Source organism: Balaenoptera musculus, chromosome 12 (genome assembly GCF_009873245.2).
Source record: "Balaenoptera musculus isolate JJ_BM4_2016_0621 chromosome 12, mBalMus1.pri.v3, whole genome shotgun sequence".
Lineage (NCBI taxonomy): Eukaryota > Metazoa > Chordata > Mammalia > Artiodactyla > Balaenopteridae > Balaenoptera > Balaenoptera musculus.
This window is the reverse complement of record NC_045796.1, coordinates 50,775,640-50,800,831: the sequence shown is the minus strand read 5'-3', so window position 1 is coordinate 50,800,831 and position 25,192 is coordinate 50,775,640. Positions and strand designations below refer to the sequence as shown.

Genomic DNA, 25,192 nt, shown 5'->3' with positions numbered 1-25,192 from the left:
GGCTTCAGTAGTTGTGGCTTGCAGGCTCTAAGAGCGCGGGCTCAGTAATTGTGGCGCACGAGCTTAGTTGCTCTGCGGCATGTGGGATCTTCCTGGACCAGGGCTCGAAGCCGTGTCCCCTGCACTGGCAGGCAGATTCTTAACCACTGCGCCACCAGGGAAGTCCTGAGAATGAGTTTTAAAAGCCTTACTGCTAGTGTTTAACTCTTGCAAAGGATGTGTAGCTGAAATAATAATCGCCCACAGATTTTTTTCTATATAGTATAAATTTTGTTATTGGAAATAGAAACATAAACAGAAATGTGAGAAGAATAAATTAGAAAGACTTTGGAAAATGAGCCAAATACAACAGTATATATATTAATTAATGCTTTAAGAATGTGGGCTTCCCTGGTGGCGCAGTGGCTGAGAATTTGCCTGCCGATGCAGGGGACACGGGTTTGAGCCCTGGTCTGGGAAGATCCCACATGCCACGGAGCAACTGGGCCCGTGAGCCACAACTACTGAGCCTGCGCGTCTGGAGCCTGTGCTCCGCAACAAGAGAGGCCGCGATAGTGAGAGGCCCGCGCACCGCAATGAAGAGTGGCCCCCACTCGCCGCAACTAGAGAAAGCCCTCACACAGAAACGAAGACCCCACACAGCTAAAAATAATAAATAAATAAATTAAAAAAAAAAAAGAATGAAATGGCCTCACCCACTGAATATTTTAGTTTGTACAGTAAAGGAGATAGATCAGGGAAAAAAGCACATATTTTACTAATTGATACATGTGGAAAATGTTAGCTATTTTTATCTTGTTAAACTCAAGAAAATAATTCAAATATAGACTAGAGGGTGCAACGATGCTGTTGCAGCAGTATTAAGTGAACAGCAAATATAACCTTTTATAATGAAAAAAAATGTTCTTCATTATTTGTTCAGGAATAATACCCTGCGTACAGCTATCTTCTACTGCTTAAAGAAATCTAAAGTAGGATGGAGGTAGTTTTGGTGACTGAATAATGAATGACAGTTCAAGGTGTTTCTCTTTAGACTGGTGTTCTTCGAACCAACTGTGTGGACTGTTTGGATCGCACCAACACAGCACAGTTTATGGTGGGAAAATGTGCGCTGGCTTATCAGCTGTATTCCTTGGGCTTAATTGACAAACCAAATCTACAATTTGATACAGATGCAGTTAGGTAAGCCTTATTTTCTGCCTTTCGAATGCTGTTAATGACAGAAAGCAAACCTGATTAATAAGGACTTTTATGAACTTGTTTCTCCTTTCAGCTTCTCAAAAACTATGTTGTTAAAAGACATTACTCAAATTAATTTGGTAATATATATTTCTGTTAAAGCCTTGTGTATTGCTACCATGGTTTTTATTTTCCTATTTGTGTTAATTATCAATAAACATTATGTACTTTAGATAAATCCAAACTAGTGGGTTTCTTAAAAAACAAAGCCAGACTGCATTAGGAAAAAAAAAGTAGTAAGCCTTCATATATTTTGAATTAAACATATAAGACAGATAAAAGATTGATTCTTCAGTAAGGAATACTGTTTCTTCACTGTCCATTGGGTCCATGACATTGCGTGAAGTACCATTTCTTGAAAATGCAGTGATCGCTGTTATAGGTCCTCTGAGATAATCATAAAGGCTCTGTCAAAAAAAAGTGATGAGCTTACAAATGGCCAGGTCCTCAGATATCACTACATTAAAAAGTCTTTAACAGGCACTTGAAGAAACATAAGTTTCAAACGTGTATTTCTAGGAAAGAATATGGTTTGTTTGTGACAAGAGCATGTCCTTTTTCCCAAAGGCAATTCAGAGAGAACAGAAATTTCTGTCGTGGGAGGTAAATTGATTTGGCAGGCTGCAGAAAGTTAGGATTCTTTTAATAGAGTTAAAACCACCTTGGTCTGGCTTTGGTGGGGTATGCTTTTGGTGCCCCTGCTTTTTTTTTTTTTTTTTTTTTTAATAGCATTTTCTTTGACTTTGTTGCTTATTAGACCATTACTATAAAATATAATATATTTTGCATGTGCATATATCTTCAAGATGTTGAAGAGTCTACTTGAAAAGAAAGGCTTAGAGGAATTCATAAAGTAAAATACTTGTTTTGAGTCCACGGCTAAGTGAATACGTGTGTAATACTTTGGGTGAAATTCTTTAGTGTTTGTGTGTTTTGCTTAGGTTATTTGAGGAACTCTATGAAGATCATGGGGATACCCTGTCCCTTCAGTATGGTGGTTCCCAACTTGTTCATCGTGTAAAAACCTACAGAAAGATAGCGCCGTGGACCCAGCACTCAAAAGACATCATGCAGACCCTGTCTAGATATTACAGCAATGCTTTTTCAGGTAATTCTGGAGTAATACGCATTTCTAAAACTTATCCTGATGTGCATTTTTCTCTTATACTTTTTTTTTAAGCTAACTGGATAAGTAAAGTCAAAATTAAATATTTTATAAGTTTAAATAAAACAGTCTGTCACTTAGGAGGTACTCAGTAAATATTTGTTCAGTAAATGAATGAATAAACTTTGTATTTTAAATAGGGCACTTTGGCCACCCATAATTAGAGCTTTTACGTACTTGAGAATATTTGATTCCTTGGCTTCTGCCTCGTTCTGAATTTCTGCTTGCAAGACATAGATAAATTTGTTCAAGAGTGTTGAGTAATTATTTCAAATAGAGTTCATCATTTTAACAATTGTCTAAGAATGTAAATATCACTGATTCTTTTAAATGTCAGCTAGAAATGAGTTGTAACATTAACACTGAATTTTACTCTTTTCTTATTTTATGACTTGGGAATACTAAAAGAAACAGGTGGTTAAAATGGCACTTTTCCTGCCTCCATTCTGATGGGATTTCGAAAACAGTAGATATCACAGACCAAAGTGATTGTGAGACAGATCCCACGCACAGAATTTATAAAGGAAGTGCTCAGGCTGATTCTGTGAGTCTTGGACTCCTGAACCAGATCAAAGATAAAAACGTTTACAGAATGTGGAGAAGAGATTGGTAAAGAGAGTCTTTGGAGTGCACTGTTGCCATGCAGTGACTGTCACCCACCCCTACTCCTTCACCTCCAGCCTAGAGAGAACTAGGACTTTGGACAAGCTTAATGTAGTGTTCTGTTGTTGGAGGGACCCCATGGAGCTGTTGGCTTTGGACTGCTGTGTAGCAAAGCTGAAGCAGAGGGACAGGCTGAGGAGAGTGCTGCCATGTTGGGAATGGCCTACCCTCCCAGAGTTGGTTAGGCCAAAGGATCCTTGAGTGTTTATAGGTGCCCAGAGGTAGGCCTCATGGGGGAGAGTGCTGGCATGGTGTTGGCATAGGTCCTGGCCAGAGGGACCGTAGCAGCAGGAACCAGGAAGTGATCACTGGATTCCCAAGGAAGGAGTAGCAAGAAAATGCCTGATGTGAAAAGATACATGTGCTCACACCAAGGGAACTGCAGGAGAGTCCCCAGTGTTGGGAACCTCAGAAGAGTGCGTGAAAATGTCCATAAAAGAGTCAGCTTTCAGCATTTCCTATGCCCAGAGAGAATGCAAAGGCTAAACTACTACTAACAGTTTGGTATACTACTGTTCAAGCGTATTAGTTTTCTGTGCTATCTAACAAATTACTAAAAAGTTAGCAGCTCAAAACAACATGTATTCATTATCTCATGATTTCTCTGGGTCAGAATTCCAAGCACAGTTTAGCTGGGTTCTCTGCACAGGGTCTCACAAAGCTATAGTCAAGATGTCAGTCAGGCTGTGGTCTCATCTGGAGGCCTGATTCAGGAAGGATCCACTTCCCTGCTCATGTGTTTGTTGGTGGAATTCAATTCCTTGCAGTTCCATGTGGACTTGTTCCTTGTAGGACTCATAGCGACTTGCGTCTTCATAGCTGGCATGGGGAAGACGGTCTCTAGAATAAGTCTGCTAGCAAGACAGAGTCTTATATAACATAATGTAATCATTGGAGTGACATGCCATCACTTTGCCATATCTCGTTGCTCAGAAGCGAATCATTGGTCCCACCCACACACAAGCAAAATCTGTATCAGTTTCCTAAGGCTGTTGTAACAAAATAATACAAACTAGATGACTTAAAACAATAGAAACTTATCTCACAGTTGGGGGTAGAAGTTCAATGTCAAGTTGTTAGCAGAGCCAAGTTCACTCTGAAACCCATAGGAGAATGCTTCTTCCTAGATGCTGATATTTTGCCAGCAGTCCTTGGTGTTCCTTGGCTTGCAACTGCAGCACTTCAATCTCTGCTTCCATTGTCACATGGCCTTCTTCCTTTGTGTGTCTAGGTCTGTGTCACATTTCCCTCTTCCTGTAGGGACACCAGTCATATTGGGTTAGGGTCTACCCTAATTCAGTATAACATCATCTTGACTTGATTATGTCTGCAAAGACCCTATTTTCAAATAAGATTACATTAATGGGTATTGGGGTTTAGGGCTTCAATATATTTTTTTAGGGAGACAATTCACTACACAGCACAGATTATGACACTAAGGCAGGAACAGCAGGAAGTGGGGAGCATGGGGGTCACTTTGGAGTCCACCACATCAAGTTAGACCATCCCTATTTACACACTATGGAGGGGTCGGAAACTGGTTGGCAGCCTGGCGGGTGTGGGAGGGACATGCAGGACAGACCTAGAGGTCCTGGGTGGTCTGGCCCCACCTACCTTGCCATCCTGCGTTTCACGCCATTCCCATCCCCCATCACTGCTCTCCAGACACACGGACCTTCTCACTGTTTCCCGAGTAAGTTAGGCTTCTTCTGCCACAGGCTCTTGCTCCACCCACTGGAACACATGACTGCAGTATTTTGAGCTTTAGAGCTTACTCTCCTTTCACTTCCTCAAGGAAGGTACTCAGTTTCTGTTCTTGTAACATTCTCTACCTTTGTAGCACTTGGCACAATTGCACTTAAATTGTTAACTGTGCTATTAGTCGTGTTGTGTGTCCCCCCAGCCCCTACCGTGACACCCAAGAGCTCCGTGAGCATCTCCTTCACTATGGTGTCCCTAATGCCTTGCTCATGGCACAAGAACTGTTTATGGAATGAATTAATAAATGCATGAGTTAATTCATTCCCTGTGTCCTCCCCAACTTCCCCTTTTCCCTGAATTAAAAAATTGACAGGACTAAGTATGTCAACCTAATAACATGTAGCCTATCAGTAATGCTCTTAGGCTGCTCAGATCATGTCTTTCGAATTCACTGAGAATCATGCCCATTGAACAACTCTGGGTCAGCTCAATGTATAACATAAACCACAAAGCCACTATAGACCTTAAGAGTATTTAGATATTCCTCTGTATGCATGACTCTTGAGCTGGATTTAGGAACTTTACAATCAAAGAATATTAATCCAAACGAAAACTAAGAGTTAGGAAAGTCAGATTTAGAAATTCAAGCCAGTGGCATAACTTTAAATTCTAGATTTCTAAAGCAAAAATATTAAAGTATTCCCATCATCCTTTGTTATACCTACTGCTGTGGTTCTCAATGAAGATATTAATATTTATTGATGTATTCCAATTGGCTATAACATGTATTGCAAATAATTGATTATTATAAAAATAGCACATGGTTTCACTTGTTCTTATAAATTAGAATGGTTTTAAGATGATCTCTCTGAAGGCATCTCACTGGCTACGCTTCATTGTTTTACTAGTTTCCTAGGGCTTCTGTAACAAAGTACAGCCACAAGCTGGGTGGCTTAAAACAACAGAAATTTATTGTTTCACAGTTCTGGAGGCTTGAAGTCAGAAATCAAGGTGTCAGCAGGGCTGTGCTCCCTCTGAAGTCTCCAGGGGAAGATCCTTACTTCTTAGCTTCTGGTGGTTTGCTGCTGATCCTTGGCTTGCAGCACTTTAATTTCTATCTCTGGTGTCACATGACATGCTCCCCCTCTTTTGTGTCTGTGGCGTTCTCCTCCCTGTGTGTGTGTGTCTCTTCTTATAAGGACACCAGTCGTACTGGATTACGGGCCCACCCCACTCCAGTGTGACTGTATCTTAACAGGATTATATCTGCAAAGACTTGATTTCCAAATAGAGTCATATTCATAGGTACTGGGGCTTAAGACCTCAACATATCTTTTGGGGGGGACACAGTTCAACTTGTAACAGTTGTGCAAGTTATGTGCCAACAAATACGTGTACCTCTCGGTGTGTGTTATCATGAAAAAGGTTTAAAACTGCCCTGATGGAAAGGGTCGTCCACTCTCTGCCCTCTCCTGTCATGGTTGTCCCTGAATTGGGAGTCATTATTGACACTTAAGGATCGAGTAATGTGGTTTTTTTTTTAAATAAATTTATTTGTTTTATTTATTTATTTTTGGCTGCATTGGGTCTTCGTTGCTGTGTGCGGGCTTTCTCTAGTTGCGGCGAGCGGGGCCTACTCTTCACTGCAGTGCGTGGGCTTCTCATTGTGGTGGCTTCTCTTGTTGCGGAGCACGGGCTCTAGGCATGTGGGCTTCAGTAGTTGTGGCTCGCGGGCTCTAGAGCATAGGCTCAGTAGTTGTGGCGCACAGGCTTAGTTGCTTCGTGGCACGTGGGATCTTCCCAGACCAGGACTCAAGCCATGTCCACTGCATTGGCAGGCGGATTCCTAACCACTGTGCCACCAGGGAAGCCCAGGTAATGTGTTTTTCAATAAGATTAGAGCACAGAGAATGAATGTGTAGCTGTGCATGATTAAAAAAGAAAGGAGAACCATTAAAAAACAGAAGATGGTCATGAATAAGTAACATGCACGTGATGGAAAGGTAAAGCAAAATTATGCACAACTGAAAGAGGAACTATTATGAAAGGAATTATTTTATGAATAATGTGGCTAAAATAGACTTCTTTATTTTAAGAAGCATGGTGTCATTGGGGTGTACAACTTACTTTTAAGTTACAATGGATATTATATAATGGTGATATAGTAATAGAACCATTTTCTTTAAAGCACTCAAGATAACTTTGTAAAAGTTAATCTCCTCATGTTATGCCTCTGGGGTAGGCAGGAAGGTACTTGAAATTAGGTTGTTAGGAATTTTATCCTTGGTTCATATAGACAGATTGATGCTATGTGCATCACCCACCTGACTCCCTTTCACGCTCATTTTAATAAAACCTGTTCTTGAGGCTTCACATATTACCATCTTCTGGGGTTTGTCTCTAAGAAATGTCCTTTGGTTTCTAATATAACTGGCTACATAAGCAGTTATAGGACGCCAACAAGGAAAGAATAGGTACCTAGGTACTCCCTTTGGATATTAGGAAGAACTTTGTAATTATAATTCACTGAAGGACCCTGTCAAGCTCTTTCTAATTTTTTTTTTTTACATTTATATTTGGGTAAGCCTGACTTTTTATTTCCTGAAGCTTGTTGAACTGAAATCCTATTATAAGAAAAAAATAAAAAGATAAGATACCTGCAACGGTTAATAATAGACCAGCTGTATATATATACACACACATATATATACATACATACATGCACACATGTGTAATTTAAATGTGTGAATGTGTGTGTATTCATGCATGGAGGGGAGTCATATTCTCCTCAAATAGAGATGTAAAAAAAAAAAAAAAGCTCATGGGGTAAAGACTTCAAAGCTCACCATGCATGGAATGCAGTGATTACAGAAAACAGTGTCGAGATGGCATCACCAGCATTATGGTAGTGCCGTGAGGTAGTAGAGCAGTGTCTTTCCCTTTCTGCCCACCCCTGAAAGAGGGACATGCAAAGGAGCATCTGAGCACATTTTTGTTTATCAAGAATACTGAGCTAGCCTTCTAAGGTCATCCTTCTAACAGCAGGTTTAGAGTGAGTAAGCTATATTTGGCTATAGCAGAAAGAAGACAGTTGGAAAATGTTATGTTTTAATAACATTTGAAATCACATTAATAAAACTCTGGCTAAAACCCAACTGTCCACCTGTTCTGCAACCAAAGCAGTTAAACGTGGCAAGAGAAAAAGTTGGAATTATGACCCTCAGTTTAAACTGACTGCAGTTCTCTGAAGGAGAACTGCAGTGCATGGGCTTCTCATCTCTGAAGGATACTCAAAACAGCCTGACAGTCCTGCTAAATTTCCCTAGTATGTTCATTCTTTCACTCTCCAAAGTGACCATTCATACCTTGTCCTCTCTCCCTAAACCACTCTCAGCTGGTATCTTTGCTTCATTCTTCATTGAGAAAATAAGTCATTGGGGGGGGAACTCCTCCTTCTTAGCACCAAATGCAGAGCCTGTCCTTATCTGCACCCACTGTTTCTACCTTGTATCGTACAGCTCACTGCCATATATGTCAGTTGCTCCCCTCTGCTGCCTCATTTCCATTAGCATAAAAGCACACCTTATGTTCTTCGTCTAACCTTTCCTCCTGTCCTTAATTCCACACCCACCACTAGCTAAAGTCCTATGTCTCTGCTCTCCTAAAGCAAAACCTCTTGAAAGAGTTACCTGCACACCTGTTTCCTCTCGCATATCCTGTTCTCTCCACCTGCCTCACTGGGCCTCTGCCCTGTCATGCCACCGAACCTGTGCTTGTCAGAATCACCAACAATCCCCCATTGCCAAATCCAGTGATTCCTTTCCTGTCTTCATCTTACTTAGGCTTTCAGCAGCTTGTATCACAGTTGAGCACTCCCTCTTTCTTGAAACTCACCTCTGTGCTGTCTCACTCAGTCTCCCTGGTGACTTCTCCTGCCCTATTTCTAAACCTTCCTCTTCTCCTTCTATACTTTCACCTTTGGGGCATCTTACCCAGCTTTTAAGTACCATGCATTTGACACTCAAATTTATATCTCTTCCCTTGACTCCTCCACCGAACTCCAGACTTATTTATCTACATGCCTACCTACCAGGCATTTCCTCCAGAATACTGTGGTAGTTTTCTATAGGGGCTGTAACAAATTATCACAGACTTAGTGGCTTAAAACAACATCTGTTTGTTATCTCACAGTGCTTGTGGGTCAGAAGTCTGGGCTCAGCATTACTCAGCTGTGTTCTCTGCTTAGGGTCTCACCCGGCTGAAGTCAAAATGAAAGCAATGAAGTCAGATGAAATCAAAATCAAGTCAGATGAAATCAAAATGAAGTCAGAATGTGGATGCTGATCCGGAGGCCTCCAGGCTCCTTCAGGTTATTGGCAGAATCCCAGGCGGTTCTAGGGCAGATGTCCCTGTGGCTGGGGCTCACTCTTGGTTTCGAAAGGCTCCTTGGCTTGTGGCCCACTCCATCTTCAAGGCCAGCAACGGTGCATAAACCCTTGTGCTTCGAATCTCTCTGCCTTCCTCCTCTGCCTTTAAAGGATTCCTGTGATTACAGTGGGCCCACCCAGATGAGACAAGAGAATTTCCCTATCTTGAAGTCAGCGATTAGTAATTTCAGTTACATCTGCAAAGTCCCTTTTGCCATGTAATGTAAAATATTCATGGGAAACTAGGGAGGAAAGGTCATGGGGCCAAGTTTCTTCCTACCACAGATATCTAAGAAGAATCTCAAACTGATCATTTCTGAGACAGGAACTCTCGACTCTGCCCCAGACCTGTTTCTCTACTTGTTTTGGTTTTTGTTTTGTTTTCCACCTCAGCTCCCGCTGTTCAGTTCAGAATCCTAGGAATCATCCTTGATTTCTTTATTCTCCTTATCCTCCCCCATCTCATCTCTCAGCAGATCTTGTTGGCTCTAGCTCCAAAATATATCCCAGACCCTTCTGCTGTGTTTCATCCTTACTGCTGCCGGCTGGTGCGGACAGCTGTCGGCTCTCATCTGAACACCTGCAGTGGCTCCTGATTCCTCCCTTTCTGCTCTTGCCCTTCACAGCAGCCGGAGTGATCTTTTCAAGACTTAGATCTTATCACTCCCCTCTCAGGAAACCCTTACAGGGCTTCTGCTTGCACTTAAAAATCACACTGTTTACCATGACCTACTAGGCTTTGTGTGCTCTGCCTCGGCTGTCCCTAGTCCTGCTCTTTCCTTTGCTCCCTGCCCTCCAGCCCCCCCGGCCTTCATGCTGTTCCTGGAGCTGCCCAGCCTCTACCCACTTCCCTGACCACCCGACCTAAGTGTCCCTCTCCTTTCTCATCACTCTCTCGTCACTCTTTTTTTTTTTCATAGAACTTACATCCTCTGGAAGTACCTTGTACATTATTTACTTGTATATTATTTTTGTTTCCCACTGTGGGACATAAGCCCCAGGAGAGCCAGAAATCAGTCTTGTATAGACTGTATCCCTAGTGTGGGACATAGTAGGCTCTTGGATAAATGAATGAATGGTGTATTTTTTTAATTATGAAGGTAATATATGTTAATTATAAGAAGTATAGAATAACTCACAAATCATGTAATCCTCACCTTTCAGAGATAGCAACTTGTTCATATTTAGCAGAACGTGACCCTTCTAGTTTTACTATACAGGTACTGTATATCTGTTTTTGCCCTTTTAGATAATGTGAGTAATCTTTATGACCCTAAATATTCTTTTACAACATGATTTTTGGTAGCCTTGTAGCAGTCTGTCCTTTAGAAGCACCATAGTGAGGTAATTTGTTTTTAGTGTGCATTTAGGTTCCTTTTAAACAAACGTCTTTGAACATACACCTTTTTTGCATATTTTTTATCTTATGAAAATTTCAGAAGCATATTTATTAGGTCAGAGTATAGATATTTTCAGGACCTTTTAAAAATATATATATTGCCAAATAGCCTTACCAAAAGGATATAGCAGTCAAGTCCCCCTCAGCAGAGTATAGGAGAGCCCATTTTGAAAAATATTTGCCAGCTTGGAAGGTAGAAGATGATATATTGTTTTCAGTTTGCATTTGTTTAATAACTAGTAAAGTTGAGTTTATGTATGTTCATTGTCTACTTGTTTCTTTTAAAAATTGCATGTTTTTCTGTGAGGGTGTTGATCTTTGTTCTTCTTACATCTAATTGGTATTTATTTCAACGTACAGTGTGAGGTAGGGATCTAACGTCACTATCTACTCCCCCACAATTGTTAAACAGTACTGTTTATTGAATAGTGTCCCTTTCCATTACTGATTTCAGAGGCCACTTTATCACGAACTTAATTTAATATTAGGTCAACAAATATTCTAGTTTCCAAGTTAAAATTCTTGGCTAATTAAAAAGAATTGTTATATTCAAGCCTGACCTATTTAAATACATTGCATAATAAAACTGTTTAGTGTTTAACCTGTTTGGATGGAGTTTGAAAGGTGTATATTCTTTTTTCCTTTAGAGCATGATTGATTACAAAAGTAGATAGTCATTTTGCCCTCTTGTTATCTCCAACTGCAGAGAACCTACCTGTTTTAAGCTTTTGTCTGTGTCCAAACTACTGCTGTCTTCCAGAAGGTGATAGCCTTATTTGCAGTCAAAAGTAGCCAGGAAGATTCTCAGGCTCATTAGGGCTGGCCTTAGATTCCAAGCTTAGTAGGTGACCATAAATACTATGGATATATTTTAAGTTATAATAACAGCAGGACATTCAAGAAGTCTCCATTATGATCCTTTGAAGGAATATCCTTTATTTGGTTATGTTTTTCAATCTTACATTTTATCATACTTGCTAAAAATTAAAGGAAGCCACTAGTAAGCTTAATAAGGGATAAAAGAAACTCCTTGAAAACATGGCTGAAAAATGGAAAGCTTCTTTAGATAGTATTAAGATATTTTGGGGTACTGCATAGTATGAATTATTGTGCCATTAAGGCCATTCAAGAAGCATAAAGAATATAATTACTATAAAAGCAGTATGTTTACTTTCGTATTGTGTTAAGAGGGTGAAAATTGGGGCAGTAATGCCTGTATCATTTAGTACTTGGATGTTTTCTCTCAACAAATGGAAAAAAGGCTCCAAATATATTCATCATATAAACACATCCCTTTTATATATTACTTTTAGCCTAAAAGGTAAGTGCTGTTTTAATGGAGTGCTTCCTGTCAAAACATATAACTGGAATACATGTTTGATGTACTGTATTTCATTTATGCTTCTGCCAAAATGGCCAAATAGCCCAATGAGAACAATATTGCTAATTTCAGATTGTTCTGTGTTTCACTATAGCTGCTGGAAGGAAATTGATTTTATGATAATGTTATCCTGTTTCAAAAGCAGTCATTTCTATTGTGCTGTCTTTTTGGTTCTGTGCTCATTTTCAGAAAGAGGTTATTTATATTGTGGAAGCCTGCCCCAGACTTGAATATACAAGGGATCGGAGATGAGGATGGAAAGAAGGAAATGAGGGGAAGGAATGAAGTTTGCTGGGGAGGGGACAGTGCAGAATGGGAAGGATGGCTCGTGAGGCTGCTTCAGTGCTTATCAGCATTTTCACCAAAATATAATTGGGAAAAAGAAGAGGAGATACAGCATATATATATGTAGTCAATTTCATTAGTTCATAGTATATTTTGAAAAGGTAATTTTGGAGTGGTTGAATGGTTAGAATGAGGCTGTTTTCCATGTGCTCACTCTGCCTTCATTATCAAACACAGCTGCAGGAGACAGAAAATGTAAACATTGTCTCTGCTAAGGAAATGGAGAATGTCTTTTCATGGATTAAAAGCAGAAACTTGGAAGCTGACTTGTTCAAGGTTGTGCAACAGAATATGGGTAGAAAAGTTGGGTCACTTTATTTGTCTCTGACATCTCTACTTGTCTTTGCCATAAAGTGAAGATGTCCTTTGTTTCAGGTAAACTAACATACAGTGAGAATGTTTTCTAAAAATACAATCACTAAGGTACTATGGCAGTTCTTAAAGATTTTTAAGAGTCTCTCAAAATTCAAGAAGCAGTTTATGTTCACCATCCTCTGTGTTATGAGAGGTACAGAGTAAGAGGGAAACATTTTGAAGCAAGATTTTAATTCTCAAAATCTTGGCTGTTTTAGATTTTGTGTATGTGTGTGACTTTTGAAGTATAAATGCTATTATTTTCAGAGGTATGTTCTATGAAATCACAGTTGTACCATTATCCTCCTAAGAGAACATTCCCCTGAGTTGTTTATGTCAGTAATGGATTTCCTGAAATACATATTTTTGCTTTTTAGATGCTGATAGACAAGATTCCATTAATCTCTTCCTGGGAGTTTTCCATCCCACTGAAGGGAAACCTCATCTCTGGGAACTCCCGACAGACTTTTATTTGCATCATAAAAATACCATGAGACTTTTACCAACAAGAAGAAGGTATTTTTTTTTCCTAGTCTACTATGTAAACTCAGATTCGATGTTATTATGAATGTGAGATAGTTTTCTTTTTGAGAAATGGTCATATAGGCTAAAGAAGTCAGTCTTGCTACATGTTTGCCATGAGGAATTTAGTATTGTTGATGTCCTGATAGTAGGTTTGGGAAATCATCATTAACAAAGACAGTTGTATGGCATTTTCCATAAGATACAAAGTTTCAGAACTTAACCATTGAATGTAAGTTGACGCTACACTCGAGCAAACCATTAACATCATTTTCGACTGCTTCGTACAAATGTGGAATGATAAAGAACTCAGCATTTCAGGAGTCAGTCTTTGGTTTTTAAGTGTGGTGTACTAAGCAGCCTCACTTTGGAATTCCAACGTTCTTTCCTCCAAGAAGCACAAGGAACTCCTGGTGAGACTAGGGAGGACAGGAAACTAGAGCGGTGGCGCCAGTGGCAGATACCACTCCCACCCCCGCTACTGCTCAGTCTGAGCTTTCTAGAGTCATTCACCGGTATCGGTTATTTTGATGACAGTTAAATTGGTAGTAATAGTCCCCAAAGAAATGAACTGTTCCCCTGAGGTGTTTTGACAGGACGCCCTGTAGCCCAGGCCTCAGGGTCGGGTAGAATTGGAGTCTCTGCAGTGGTGTGACCTTGAACTAGTTACTTAACCTCTCTAAGCCTCCTTTGCCTCATGTACAAAAAGTAAATGACAGGACACACATCACAAAGTCATTATGAGGATTTAATTAGAGGACTCTTTAGCATTTTTCATTGAAGAGTCATGTACTAATAATGGGCAACATTTTTCACATATGAGGTTGGAGCCTGGTGCCTTCTGTTCAAAGGCCTGTGATGTCAAGTTTGCTCCCAATGCTCTCCTCTCACAGGATCAGTGTGATACAGCCCTTGTTTTGTGCAGCGATGCCTCTCGAGCACTACAGGGGTCATTGCCGGTCTGGGCTAATTGTGTGGACAGACCACAAACAGCTGGTGAATCACCAAGTGCTGATGTTACAGCTGTTACCAAATTCTGTGTTACTTCAGGAATATTTAAAATATTAAGGAAACGTCAGAGTTTATATGTTTCTCAGCTTTGTCCTTTTTTTTTTATTTTTTATTTTTTTAATGAGAGCCTCTGGGAACTACAGTTTTGTCTTTTTTTAAAAAATTTATTTATTTATTTATTATTTATGGCTGTGTTGGGTCTTCGTTTCTGCGCGAGGGCTTTCTCCAGTTGCGGCAAGCGGGGGCCACTCTTCATCGCGGTGCGCGGGCCTCTCTCTGTCACGGCCTCTCCCGTTGCAGAGCACAGGCTCCAGACGCACAGGCTCAGTGATTGTGGCTCACGGGCCTAGTTGCTCCGCGGCATGTGGGATCTTCCCAGACCAGGGCTCGAACCCGTGTTCCCTGCATTGGCAGGCAGATTCTCAACCACTGCGCCACCAGGGAAGCCCTCAGCTTTGTTCTTTTAAGTACATATATTATTGGAATAGCCAGCTTAATACTTGAGCTTACTTTCCCTATAAATGAAGCAGTGCTGGTTTTTCCACTACATTTAAGATTAATAAATGATTGCTGTGAATTTTTGCTGACAAAATATCTAGAGCTAATTATGTTTATTTGATGAGAGATAAGTGTAAATACCTATATTTAGCTTTGTTGATACAGCTGACTATGGGTAAATGTGGTTGACTTTCTAAAACTTTATATTAAAGTATTGAAGCTATTAAGATACAGCTTGGGAACAAACAAAACTTGATTTTCTGTTGCTGAAATTAGCTAGTAAATGACAAGCGTAAGTTAAAACCACTTGCTTACCTTGAGTTACATAACTGAGGCAGGCAGTGTTGGCGCTTATTTGTGGGAATAAAAGGAAGCTGATGTTACATTCCCATTTAAAAAAAAAAAAAAGGAAACAAGTGCAGAGAGGATGTGGCTTGACTGAGATTATTCAGCTGGTTAGATGGTACAGCAAGAATCAGCTAGAAGTCTCCCACTGAAAATAAACTTTTATCAAAGTAGATACTATGTCTCTCGCAGTTGACTTGGTCTCCTGATTTGTTTGTTTTTTTTTTCTCCAGAATGTCAAAATTCCAAAAATTGGTTTTTGGCATCAACAATTGATACTCCTCATCCACAGTACTTATAAAGACTGTCAGATAAATTTCAGTGCTTTATTTTGAACTTTCTGGTGTCACCACCTATACCAGTTATTTTGATGACAGTTAAATCAGTATTATAATTCTCAGAAGGAATGAACAGTTTAGCCAGAGGCAGTAACCAGACAGGAGCATGGACGTCAGGGTAGAGCTGAGTTGGAATTTCTGCAAGTGTGTTACCTTACATCTGGAAAACTTGTTTTCCCAACTGTAAAATGGAGATGACCATACACACCTCACAGGTCATTTTGAGGATTAAATGAGAAAATGGGTGAGAAGTACCTAGTACTGGGTCTGACACACAATCAACACAGTCCTGAAGCAGCCAGGCTCTGGAGAGACTGCCTGCAGTTAATACCTGTGTGACCAGAGGCAAGTCACATAACTAGTCCAGTTCTCAGTTTCCACATCAGTAAAATAGAGATAATGATAGTGTCTGATGTGTAGGTTTTTCTGAGAATCAGATGAGATCATATAAATCCTTGCCACATACTAAGTCCAACAGATGTTATTATTTTTTAAAGGGATTACATTCCCTAGTTGTAACATTTATTAAAAATCATATAGGATGGCCATAAAATCTAGAAACTTAGATAATATTATTTTATCACTTATTATAACATAATATCAATGAACACTTTATGTATTTGCTTGTGTTTCCAAACTTGGTGACCATCATGTATTTTATACTGTGTTTACCAATGATTTATTCTGAAATAACATTTTTATTGAATGATAAGGGAAGGGGGAATAAACCTAGCTCTGCCTAAAGTTTGTCCAAACCAATCCTCTTGAGGTAACTACTTTTGTGACTCAAAACCCCATGTTTATTGATCTGTTCAAAACCACTGATTGAAGCTTTGTTCTGAAATAGGTTAATGTGTCATATATCATCTCAGATGCCATTTATTGAATGAATGTTGATAATGTCACCAAGATGTTTTTAGACATTAAGCATTAATTATCTCATTGACTCAGAGTTGGGAGGTTTCCTGGCTCTATTCTCTGTCTGATATGTGAGTTCCCTCTGTATTCCCAGACTATGCTTGTCTGGCCCTTGTTTGTCAACCGGGGCATGTCTGGTTGAGAGGTAGTTGTTTTCGGACAGTTCACTTACACGATTCTTCCTCATATCATGCCGATATCTGCTTCTCTATAACTTTACCTACTAATCTTAGTTCAACCCCTGAGACCTTGAGAACACAATTTCCTCATCCACTTGATAGTCTTTTAAATAGATGAAGACAAGTTCACACGTTCTCAAAATCTCTTCTTCTCCAGGTTAAATATAGCTCCACTTTCTTAGCTGTTTCTCCTATACTGTAGTTTTAAGTCTGTTTAGCATTCGGAAGGCTCTCTTCTGTATTCCAGCCTATGTCAGTGCTCTTTTTAAACTCTGGTATCCAGACCTGGGTCCAATAGTAGTCAGAGTTAGGTCTGATTTGTGCCAACTGTTGTGGGACCATTGGTACCATTATTCCCCTTGTCCTGGATAACCTATTTTTTAATCATTAAGTGTAAGGTTACATTAACTATTTTCAGTAATGCCATTGTAATGTTAATTCCTTGGGCTTCCTATCCACTGGGACTCCCAAGTCTTTTTAACATGTCCTACTGCCACGCCTTATCTATGCCATCTTGTCATGCTTGTATATGCTTTGCCTGCTTCCAAAGAAAGTATGTAAATATATATCCTTTTTATTAACTCTTTCCTCGAGTTTTGTAGCTTCTTCAGAATTAATCAGCTGGCCATCTTGATCCTACAAGTCCTTGATGACATAGGGTAAGTCCTTGAATAGAATAGGGTAGATGGCAGAGCCCTGTGGGATACCATCCCACAACTCCTTCCACCTTAACATTGTTTTGTGATGTTTGGTTGGAATCATTTAAACAGCTGTAACTTACTATGCTGTCAACACTTGACTATCCTGTCATCCTGCTCACATTTCTCTATATTGTTCACATGTATCAACTGCTTCGCTCAAGTCCATATATATTATTTCAGAGGGCTCCCAAGTTTACTAGGGGAAGTAAAGAGTATTTTAAAATCTTCCTAACCTTTCTATGTGAGCCAGTGGAATTGAACACTCTTAATACTGGGGACTGAAAAAGAGAAAAGAAGCTGACTTACTAAGTATTTATGCAAAGGAGGAAGTGGCACCAACCTGCACTCTCCTGTCCTCTGATACCTGGTCCCAAAGCAGATTTCTGTCCCAGTGCGTGTGCTCTTCCCCTGAGTGAATGTGCCTGGTGGGTCGGGTGATGAAGGTCCCCCAGTCCTGGGCTCAGTCCTCTTAGATGCTCTCCTCTTCCATCCATCTCAGCCCAGCTTCCCCAGGGCAGGTGTTTCTTTGGGCTTCTTTGCTTGAGACCCACTCAGAAGAGTTGGACCTTTATTATTTGTTTGTTTATGGCTCACCACGCAGCACGCAGGATCTTAGTTCCCTGACCAGGGATTGAACCTGTGCCCCCTGCAGTGGCAGCGTGGAGTCTTAACCACTGGGCTGCCAGGGAAGTCCCAGAGTTGGACTTTTAAAAAAGTATTGTTAAGTTGCTTTATCTTGCTTAGGGAGATACAGTTTAGTAATATTAATAAAAAATTTATGGCCTGGTCTCAAAGCACTAATACTAAAAAAAAGCACTAATTAGGATGATCCTCTTAATTCTTTTTCTCCACATGGTACATTCTGAGTTAAAACACGTTCTTTATAACGTTTACTTCTTTTTCCTAAGTAAGCTCATTGTGTGCACCATTTTTTAGGAAATTACTTAACGCAAGCTGATACCTTCTCTTGCTCACGTGCGAGTTCTCTCTCTCTCTCTCTGACACTGACACACACACACACACACACACACACACACACACACACACACACACACACACACACACACACACACACACACACACACACACACACACACACACACACACACACACACCCCTTTTTCATTCCCCTGATCTGATAGTCAGAATAGCCTGGTGTGGCTTGTTTTCGTGAATATATGTGGATTCATAGAAGCCACTGGTCATCTTTTTAGGTTACTCACAGTACATCTCTAGTAAATATTTGTTTCGTTATCTCGCCTGCACTGACATCACACTTATTGCTGTACAGTTTTTGGAATCTTTCACCCTCTCACTTTTGAACATCAAGACTGCATTTGCCCATTCCCATTGTCAGTTCTATTCTTCACTGTTCCTTAAAAGATTATTGATCTCAACTGTACCAGGACACTTGAGTGCTCTTACAGATGTTCTACTGCTTCCTTCCACCTCTTGGGCTGTGCACAGTTTCTTCTTATCTTGTGTATTTCTCTTTTGAGCATGAAACTTACTATGCCTGGTGAAGATGGAAACAATACTGGAATTAAGTAGCTCTACACCCTCTGTCATTATTTTCAACATGGCATTTCTAACACATAGAGCAGTACTTGATACACAGTAGGTGCTTAATAAATGTTGAAAGACTGAATGAATTCTCTGTAAGCAGCAGACTTATCCCTTTTCTCTTCTTTTCATGCTTTTAAAGGCTTGCTATTCAAAAAGTCTAAGGACCAGCCCCTTTGGCATCACTGGGAGCTTGTCATAAATGCAGAATCTCAGGCCCCACCTACTGAATCAGAATCTGCCTTTTCACAGGATCTCCAAGTGATTTTTGTGTATACACTGATTTTGAGAAGCAGTGCTCTGAAGTGTAACTTCAGTCTCAAGCAAAACTTTAGGAGTCTTTCCTGTTATCATAGTACTACCCACCCTACCCCCACAGTTCACTAGGCTTCCTGGTTCTTTTGTTGGTCATCCTTGGTCATGTATCTGCTTGCCATCTCTAGGAGAGTTCTCTACGTTGCTTATTTCCTTTAGATACTCCCCATTCATCATAATTGGGGTTATTCAAGGTCGTAATGTCAACATTTTATTTTTAGAAAGCCTTTCATTTATTTTAAATGATCTTTTAGCATTTTTTGGCTGTAGGCCCTTTTTTTCTGAACCTTTTGAAAATCTGTTTTTTTTTAAATTTGATATCCCATTTTACATCATTCCCCTTCCTAGCTCTCATTAACTTTGATATAGCATTTTCCTCGTAAATATCAATTTCATCAGAATTTGATTTAGAATTAAATTCAGTGTTCAGAGAAAAGGCAGTTCAGGATTCTTTCAGATCCTCTGAGTTTTCTAGCAGAAATCCAGATGATTGAAATTCCCAGCCTTACTCTGACTGGCCTCTATAATCAAGTAGTGAATGTTTACAGTTAAAGATTAACAGGGGCTATACTATTTTTTAAGGAAATTTGTTCTTTAGGATTATCCATTTACTTAATGATTTTGCTGAACTGTTTAACCATATACACAGACCCAGACACATAGAGCAGAGTAGAAAAAGTAATCTAACTCTCAGGTAACTACACGCAGGAGAATCCTACTTGTAGGACTTGGGTCACAGTCCCGCTGCTCAGCGGGTGGCAGGGTAATAAAGTAGGCACAGTAAACAGCAGCTCGTAGAGTCTGGCTCAGTATACCCGAATCATTTTTAGCTAAAAGTAGGTAACATCACAGCACCTTGACTCTCAGACATGTACATGGCATTTCTGTAGATCTGTGATGTAGTTGAAACAAGAAGGGGTTGGGAAAGGAATGAACATGTTGAAGACCTACTGTGCCAAAAGCTTCACAGCCATGTTTTTAAAAGAAAAAAATTAACTTTGAAGTATGGGACAGCATCTTACTCTAGACCATACACCCTTTTATCCAGTGAATTGTAGAAAATCTACATTTACATTTGGGCCATCTTATCCCTTTTTTTTTTTTAATAGTTATACTTACTGGTGGACACCAGAGGTAATAAAACATTTACCACTGCCTTATGATGAAGGTAGGTATACTGTTTCTCTTTTAGTTTTTATACTAATATATTTTGGAATTATTCTTAAATGAGCTTGACGCATTCAATTCTTTGCGTATAATATTTTATTAGAAAGAAATGAATGACTACTCAGTGTTACGTTGGTATTACAATAGATAGGAGATTGTAACATCTTAGCTTTTTAAAAAAAAATTTTATTGGGGTATAATTTATGATTATGATTTATGATTTATGGTATGATTTATAATGTGTTAGTTTCAGATGTACAGCAAGTGAATCAGTTAAATATACATCCGCTCTTTTTTTAAGATTCTTATCCCATATAGGCCATTACAGAGAATTGAGTAGAGTTCCCTGTGCTATACAGCAGTTATCTATTTTATATATAGTAATGTGTATATGTGAGTCCTAATCTCCCAATTTATCCCTCCCCCCTACTCCCCTGGTAACCATAAGTTTGTTTTCTACATCTGTGACTCTACTTCTGTTTTGTAAATAAGTTCATGTGTACCTTTTTTTAAAAAAATTCCACATATAAGTGATATCATATGATATTTGTCTTTCTGTGTCTGACTTATTTCATTCACTATGACAGTCTCTAGGTCCATGCATGTTGCTGCAAATGGCATTTGTTATTTTTTATGGCTGAGTAATATTCCATTGTATATATGTACCACATCTTCTTTATCCACTCCTCTGTTGATGGACATTTAGGTCGCTTCCATGTCCTGGCTATTGTAAATAGTGCTGCAATGAACATTGGGGTACAACATCTTAGCTTTTTTAAGGGCAGAGATTGTGTTATACTTTTATCTATTGTATCTTACAGTTATTAGGTATGTCCCTCAAATGTTTAGTGGATATAATATATTAGTTCATCATTTAAAATTAGTACTTGATGTATGTCTAGATATTTGGGGGGAATGGGGAGGAAGTGAAGACCCATTCACAAGGAGAAATAAAAACTTTTCCTATATCTAAGCAGTGAAAAAAAGTACAGATGTGTGTATAGAAGTACATTTTAGTCACTGAAGTTTAAATTATCTATTAATTTGTCAGAAAGGCAGGAAAATTTTTATATTAAAAGAATATAATTTGTTTCCAAATAAATTAAATAATTGACCAGTTTGCAATAGAGTTTATTCTTGATTCTGTTACTGATTCCCCTGACCACGGGCAAGCCAGTTTTCCCAGTTGTGAAAGGATATTAAGATCTATTGCCAATCTGGAACATTCCAGTTGAGGACTCCATCTAGTCGTGGTTGACCATCCTAACTTTGGGTGGTGAAGGCCATAAAGTAAAAAGGTTGCAAATGACTTTCGGTTCTTAATAAATTATTAATTAACTTTTAAAAAGTATTTGTTACCTTGAAATTCTGGGCAAAATCATAACTCATATTGCTAAGATTTGGTTGTTCTGGGAAAAAGGATAGGACTTCAGCAGCCTAATATTGCCCATAAATAGGATTTGAAATATAAAGGAAAATTTAGTGAAATTGCATAATTTTTGTCTAGAAGGCAGAGGGTATTTATTTAAGAGCAAAAAGGAATTTAAAGAACTGAATAATTTGATTTCTAAAATAATTCCCCACTCCTACCCCAGCTTCCAGAGGCCTCCACCTCCTTAGAGCTTGTCACGCTCAGCTTTGCAGTATATATTCTGTGCACATATCTTGTTCCTTTTCCAAGCGTGAAAGTGCCAGAGGCAGGAGCTGAACTTGTTCAGTGCGCTCTCTGTGAACACAGTTGATATTACAGAAATATTTGAGAGATGTAATCTAAAGGCTTTAAGAGTAACAGGCAGTATCTCTCTTAGTTATCTGTGCTGCGAACTTAAAGAAGTTGATAGTGAAGAAGTTTCACAAATACGAAGAGGAGATTGACATCCACAACGAATTTTTTCGACCATACGAGCTGAGTAGCTTTGATGACACCTTTTGCTTGGCTATGACGAGTTCAGCGCGGTATGTTGTGAGTTCTCTGAAACTGGAAGAATTGGGGAACTATAGTTTTCCTAGTTTGTACAGCTATATCTTACTTTACTCGAAATCTGTTCTGCAAGCCTGCTAGCAGGTGTTTGTCCAGCCTCTGAATTCCTCCTGCGATTGGGAGCCCACTACTCAGGAGGCTGTCCTTCTACAGTTAGACAACTGGAGTTAAATTCTTCTCTTAGATAAGTTGAAATCTGCCTCTCTTCGGTCCTAATTTGTCATTTGGAATAAACTCAGCTTTTTAAGTTGAACTTAGAAATTGAGAGCCAGCATAAATTAGTAGACAAAAAGCATAGTCTTTGGTACTAGAAAGGCCGGAATGTGAATCTTAGACCAGCCATTGCCTACCTGTGTGACCTTGAGAAAATTATCCAACTTATGTGAGTCTGTTTCTTCATTTCATATAGAGAGGGGTGTGTATCACACAGACACACATGCACCAAGTGCCTAATGTAGTACCTGACACAGGTGGGTGACTAATAAATGGTGACTCTTATTATATTACTATTTTTGTTAGACACAGGACAAGTCTAGTTCCTCTTCTGTGTGACAGCCCTCTAGATATTTGAGGAAGCAGTATTAATTTTTTTCAGGGTAAATATCCTTGTTTCATAACTCATATGACATTGTTTGTAGGCATCTCTCCACCTTTGAACATACTTCATTTTTCTGTCTCTTTTCGAGTTTGGCGGAGCCTTTTAGGCAGATGATGGTACTAGATTAAGAAAATTAGGCAAAGAAAATCAGTTTTTGATCATTATGTATTATACTAAAGTTTACATTTTTGTATTTACATTTTATATTTTTCATTTACTTCAAATGTGATATATGTATGTCTAAACTTAACATGGTACATGTAGAAACATATTCCATGGTTTGTTTCCTAGAAATCACTCTACATTTTGCTTCAGTTTCAGATAGAAAGTTTGGAATTTCACTTGCTTGATTTTCAGTTACACTTGTTAAAGTTTAGCAGTTGTAACTGTAAGGTTATTGTCATTTTCCAGAATTTTTCAACTCAGCAAAGGGTGAATGATATTACGTATATGTGTATGCACAGATATACAATTGATTTTATTTATTGGCAGGAGTTATGCTCTGTAAAGTTCCTACAAACACTGAGTTAGAGAACACTGAACCATTGCTCTTAGGAGAAATACAGGGTTAGTTTCCTGAAAACATCTGGTCATAACATTTTCGTCAACCAATCAATACGTAATCTTATTTTGTATGCTTCTGTTAAGGATACCTTGTATAATATATATTGTCAATTCATTAACATTGATCTCACAGCCAACAGCACTATAACTCATGCCTGAATGAAGCTTCTCTAACTCATGTATTTTCTCTATAACATACAACTTTCTTCTGCTTAGAAACACCAGGCAACTTCCACACTATGCTTGGGGGCCATTTTAGACAGTGTAATCTCCAAAAAGCACAAAAATGTGAAAAACATGGCACTAAATAGACTGTGAAAAGGACACTTGTTTTCAGTATGAGAGCTAAAGCAAGAAGGCAGAGTGTCACCTTGTTCTCCCTCGGTTGGGAATGTGAGCGTGGTTACTCTAATTTTTCACTACTCTGCGCATGCGCTTGTCTGCGAGTGATCACGAAAGCTCTGAGTGTTGCCTTTGGGGTTACAAATAAATTTTAGTGAGTAAGCAGATTCTCAAATATGGCATCCACAAATAATGAAGATGAACTGTGTATGTTCAAAAAGAAAGAAAAATTAAACCAATTGCATTTTGAAAACAACATTTTCAAACTGTTAAGTAGGCATTTTGAGTCAGATTCAATATTACTTTTTTTTCCTTCAAAAAATGTAATATTGAATCACATACTTGGAGCAGTATCCTTGCCAGAAGTTATGAGTCTTATCTGCATAAATCATGCAACTGTTGCCTTTTTGGCATCTATTAAAGGGTTTGGTCTGGCTTCAGCGGTAATAGTAAGGTAGGCCTTGTATCGTGAGGAAGTAGCTTCAGCTTATCTCAGTAAGTGGTAAATTAACAGTTTCTATTTAAAGTGTTCCAACAGTGTTTTAATGAATTAACCCCAGCCTAATGAGGTAGGTGTTGATACTTCAGTTCATACCACTGCGTTTTTGATTATTATGTCCGCCTCCTTGGGTGGTATTGTGTAATAAAAACATTGTCCATAAAACTGAGCAGCTAAGTGTCTTGCCATTGGTTTTATGAGTTTAATTTTACCCGAAAACGAATTCGTGATATACAACCAGAGGGTATGCATCTTAGCAGTAATTCAGATACCAACTCTCCTCCAGTAAACAAAATCTTAAATGCAAAACTATTGGGTCTCTTAATCAGAGAAAATTCACAGTGAGGACTGCTAACATTGAAGTTACTGAGTACCATTAGTTCATGGGGTTTTATGGCCCAGAGTACCTAAAGTCCCCTGATTATTTGGCTTAGAATATATATACCTCCTAGGGCTAAGAAGGAATCGTGTAAGAATGTGAGTTGAGATGGAAGTGGACAGTCACTGGATGGACAGTGATTCACATGGAATTTTTTCCCTTTTCTTCAGTGACTTCATGCCTAAGACTTTTGGCATTGATCCAAGTCCGTTTACAGTGCGTAAGCCAGATGAAACCGGAAAATCTGTCCTGGGGTAAGATTTGCATATAGAATGAAATTTTAAAGACTCATGTAAAATAATATAGCGCTTACAATATAATTTCCACCAAAAACGAATAACTTCAAGTCACATAGTTTAGAGCAGTCCATTCACTGCATCTATACAGGTAGCTTTTTTTTATAGCACTGGGATCATTAAAAAGTGTTAGACACTGAAAGTGTAAGTCATGGGAACTCCAGCAACCTGATGCATTTTACTATTTTAAATCAGGAGATTCACAGATGGCATAAAGGCAGGTAGCAGATATTATGTATGTCCTTTAATAACTCAGCATCCTCTGTTTCCCACAACATAAAATACTTAGGTAAAAATTTATA

The 25,192-nt window shown here is 39.0% G+C and overlaps 1 protein-coding gene across 1 annotated transcript in view; it reads left to right on the top strand.

The window, feature by feature from the left end:
- FIG4 (FIG4 phosphoinositide 5-phosphatase) overlaps positions 1-25,192 on the top strand; it is a 127,755-nt gene that overhangs the window by 58,366 nt on the left and 44,197 nt on the right. The window contains exons 14-19 of the mRNA XM_036872062.1: positions 1,034-1,182; positions 2,181-2,347; positions 13,052-13,190; positions 20,174-20,232; positions 22,040-22,187; positions 24,765-24,848. Coding sequence (XP_036727957.1) covers positions 1,034-1,182; positions 2,181-2,347; positions 13,052-13,190; positions 20,174-20,232; positions 22,040-22,187; positions 24,765-24,848 — 746 coding nt within the window. The remainder of the gene's footprint in view (positions 1-1,033; positions 1,183-2,180; positions 2,348-13,051; positions 13,191-20,173; positions 20,233-22,039; positions 22,188-24,764; positions 24,849-25,192) is intronic.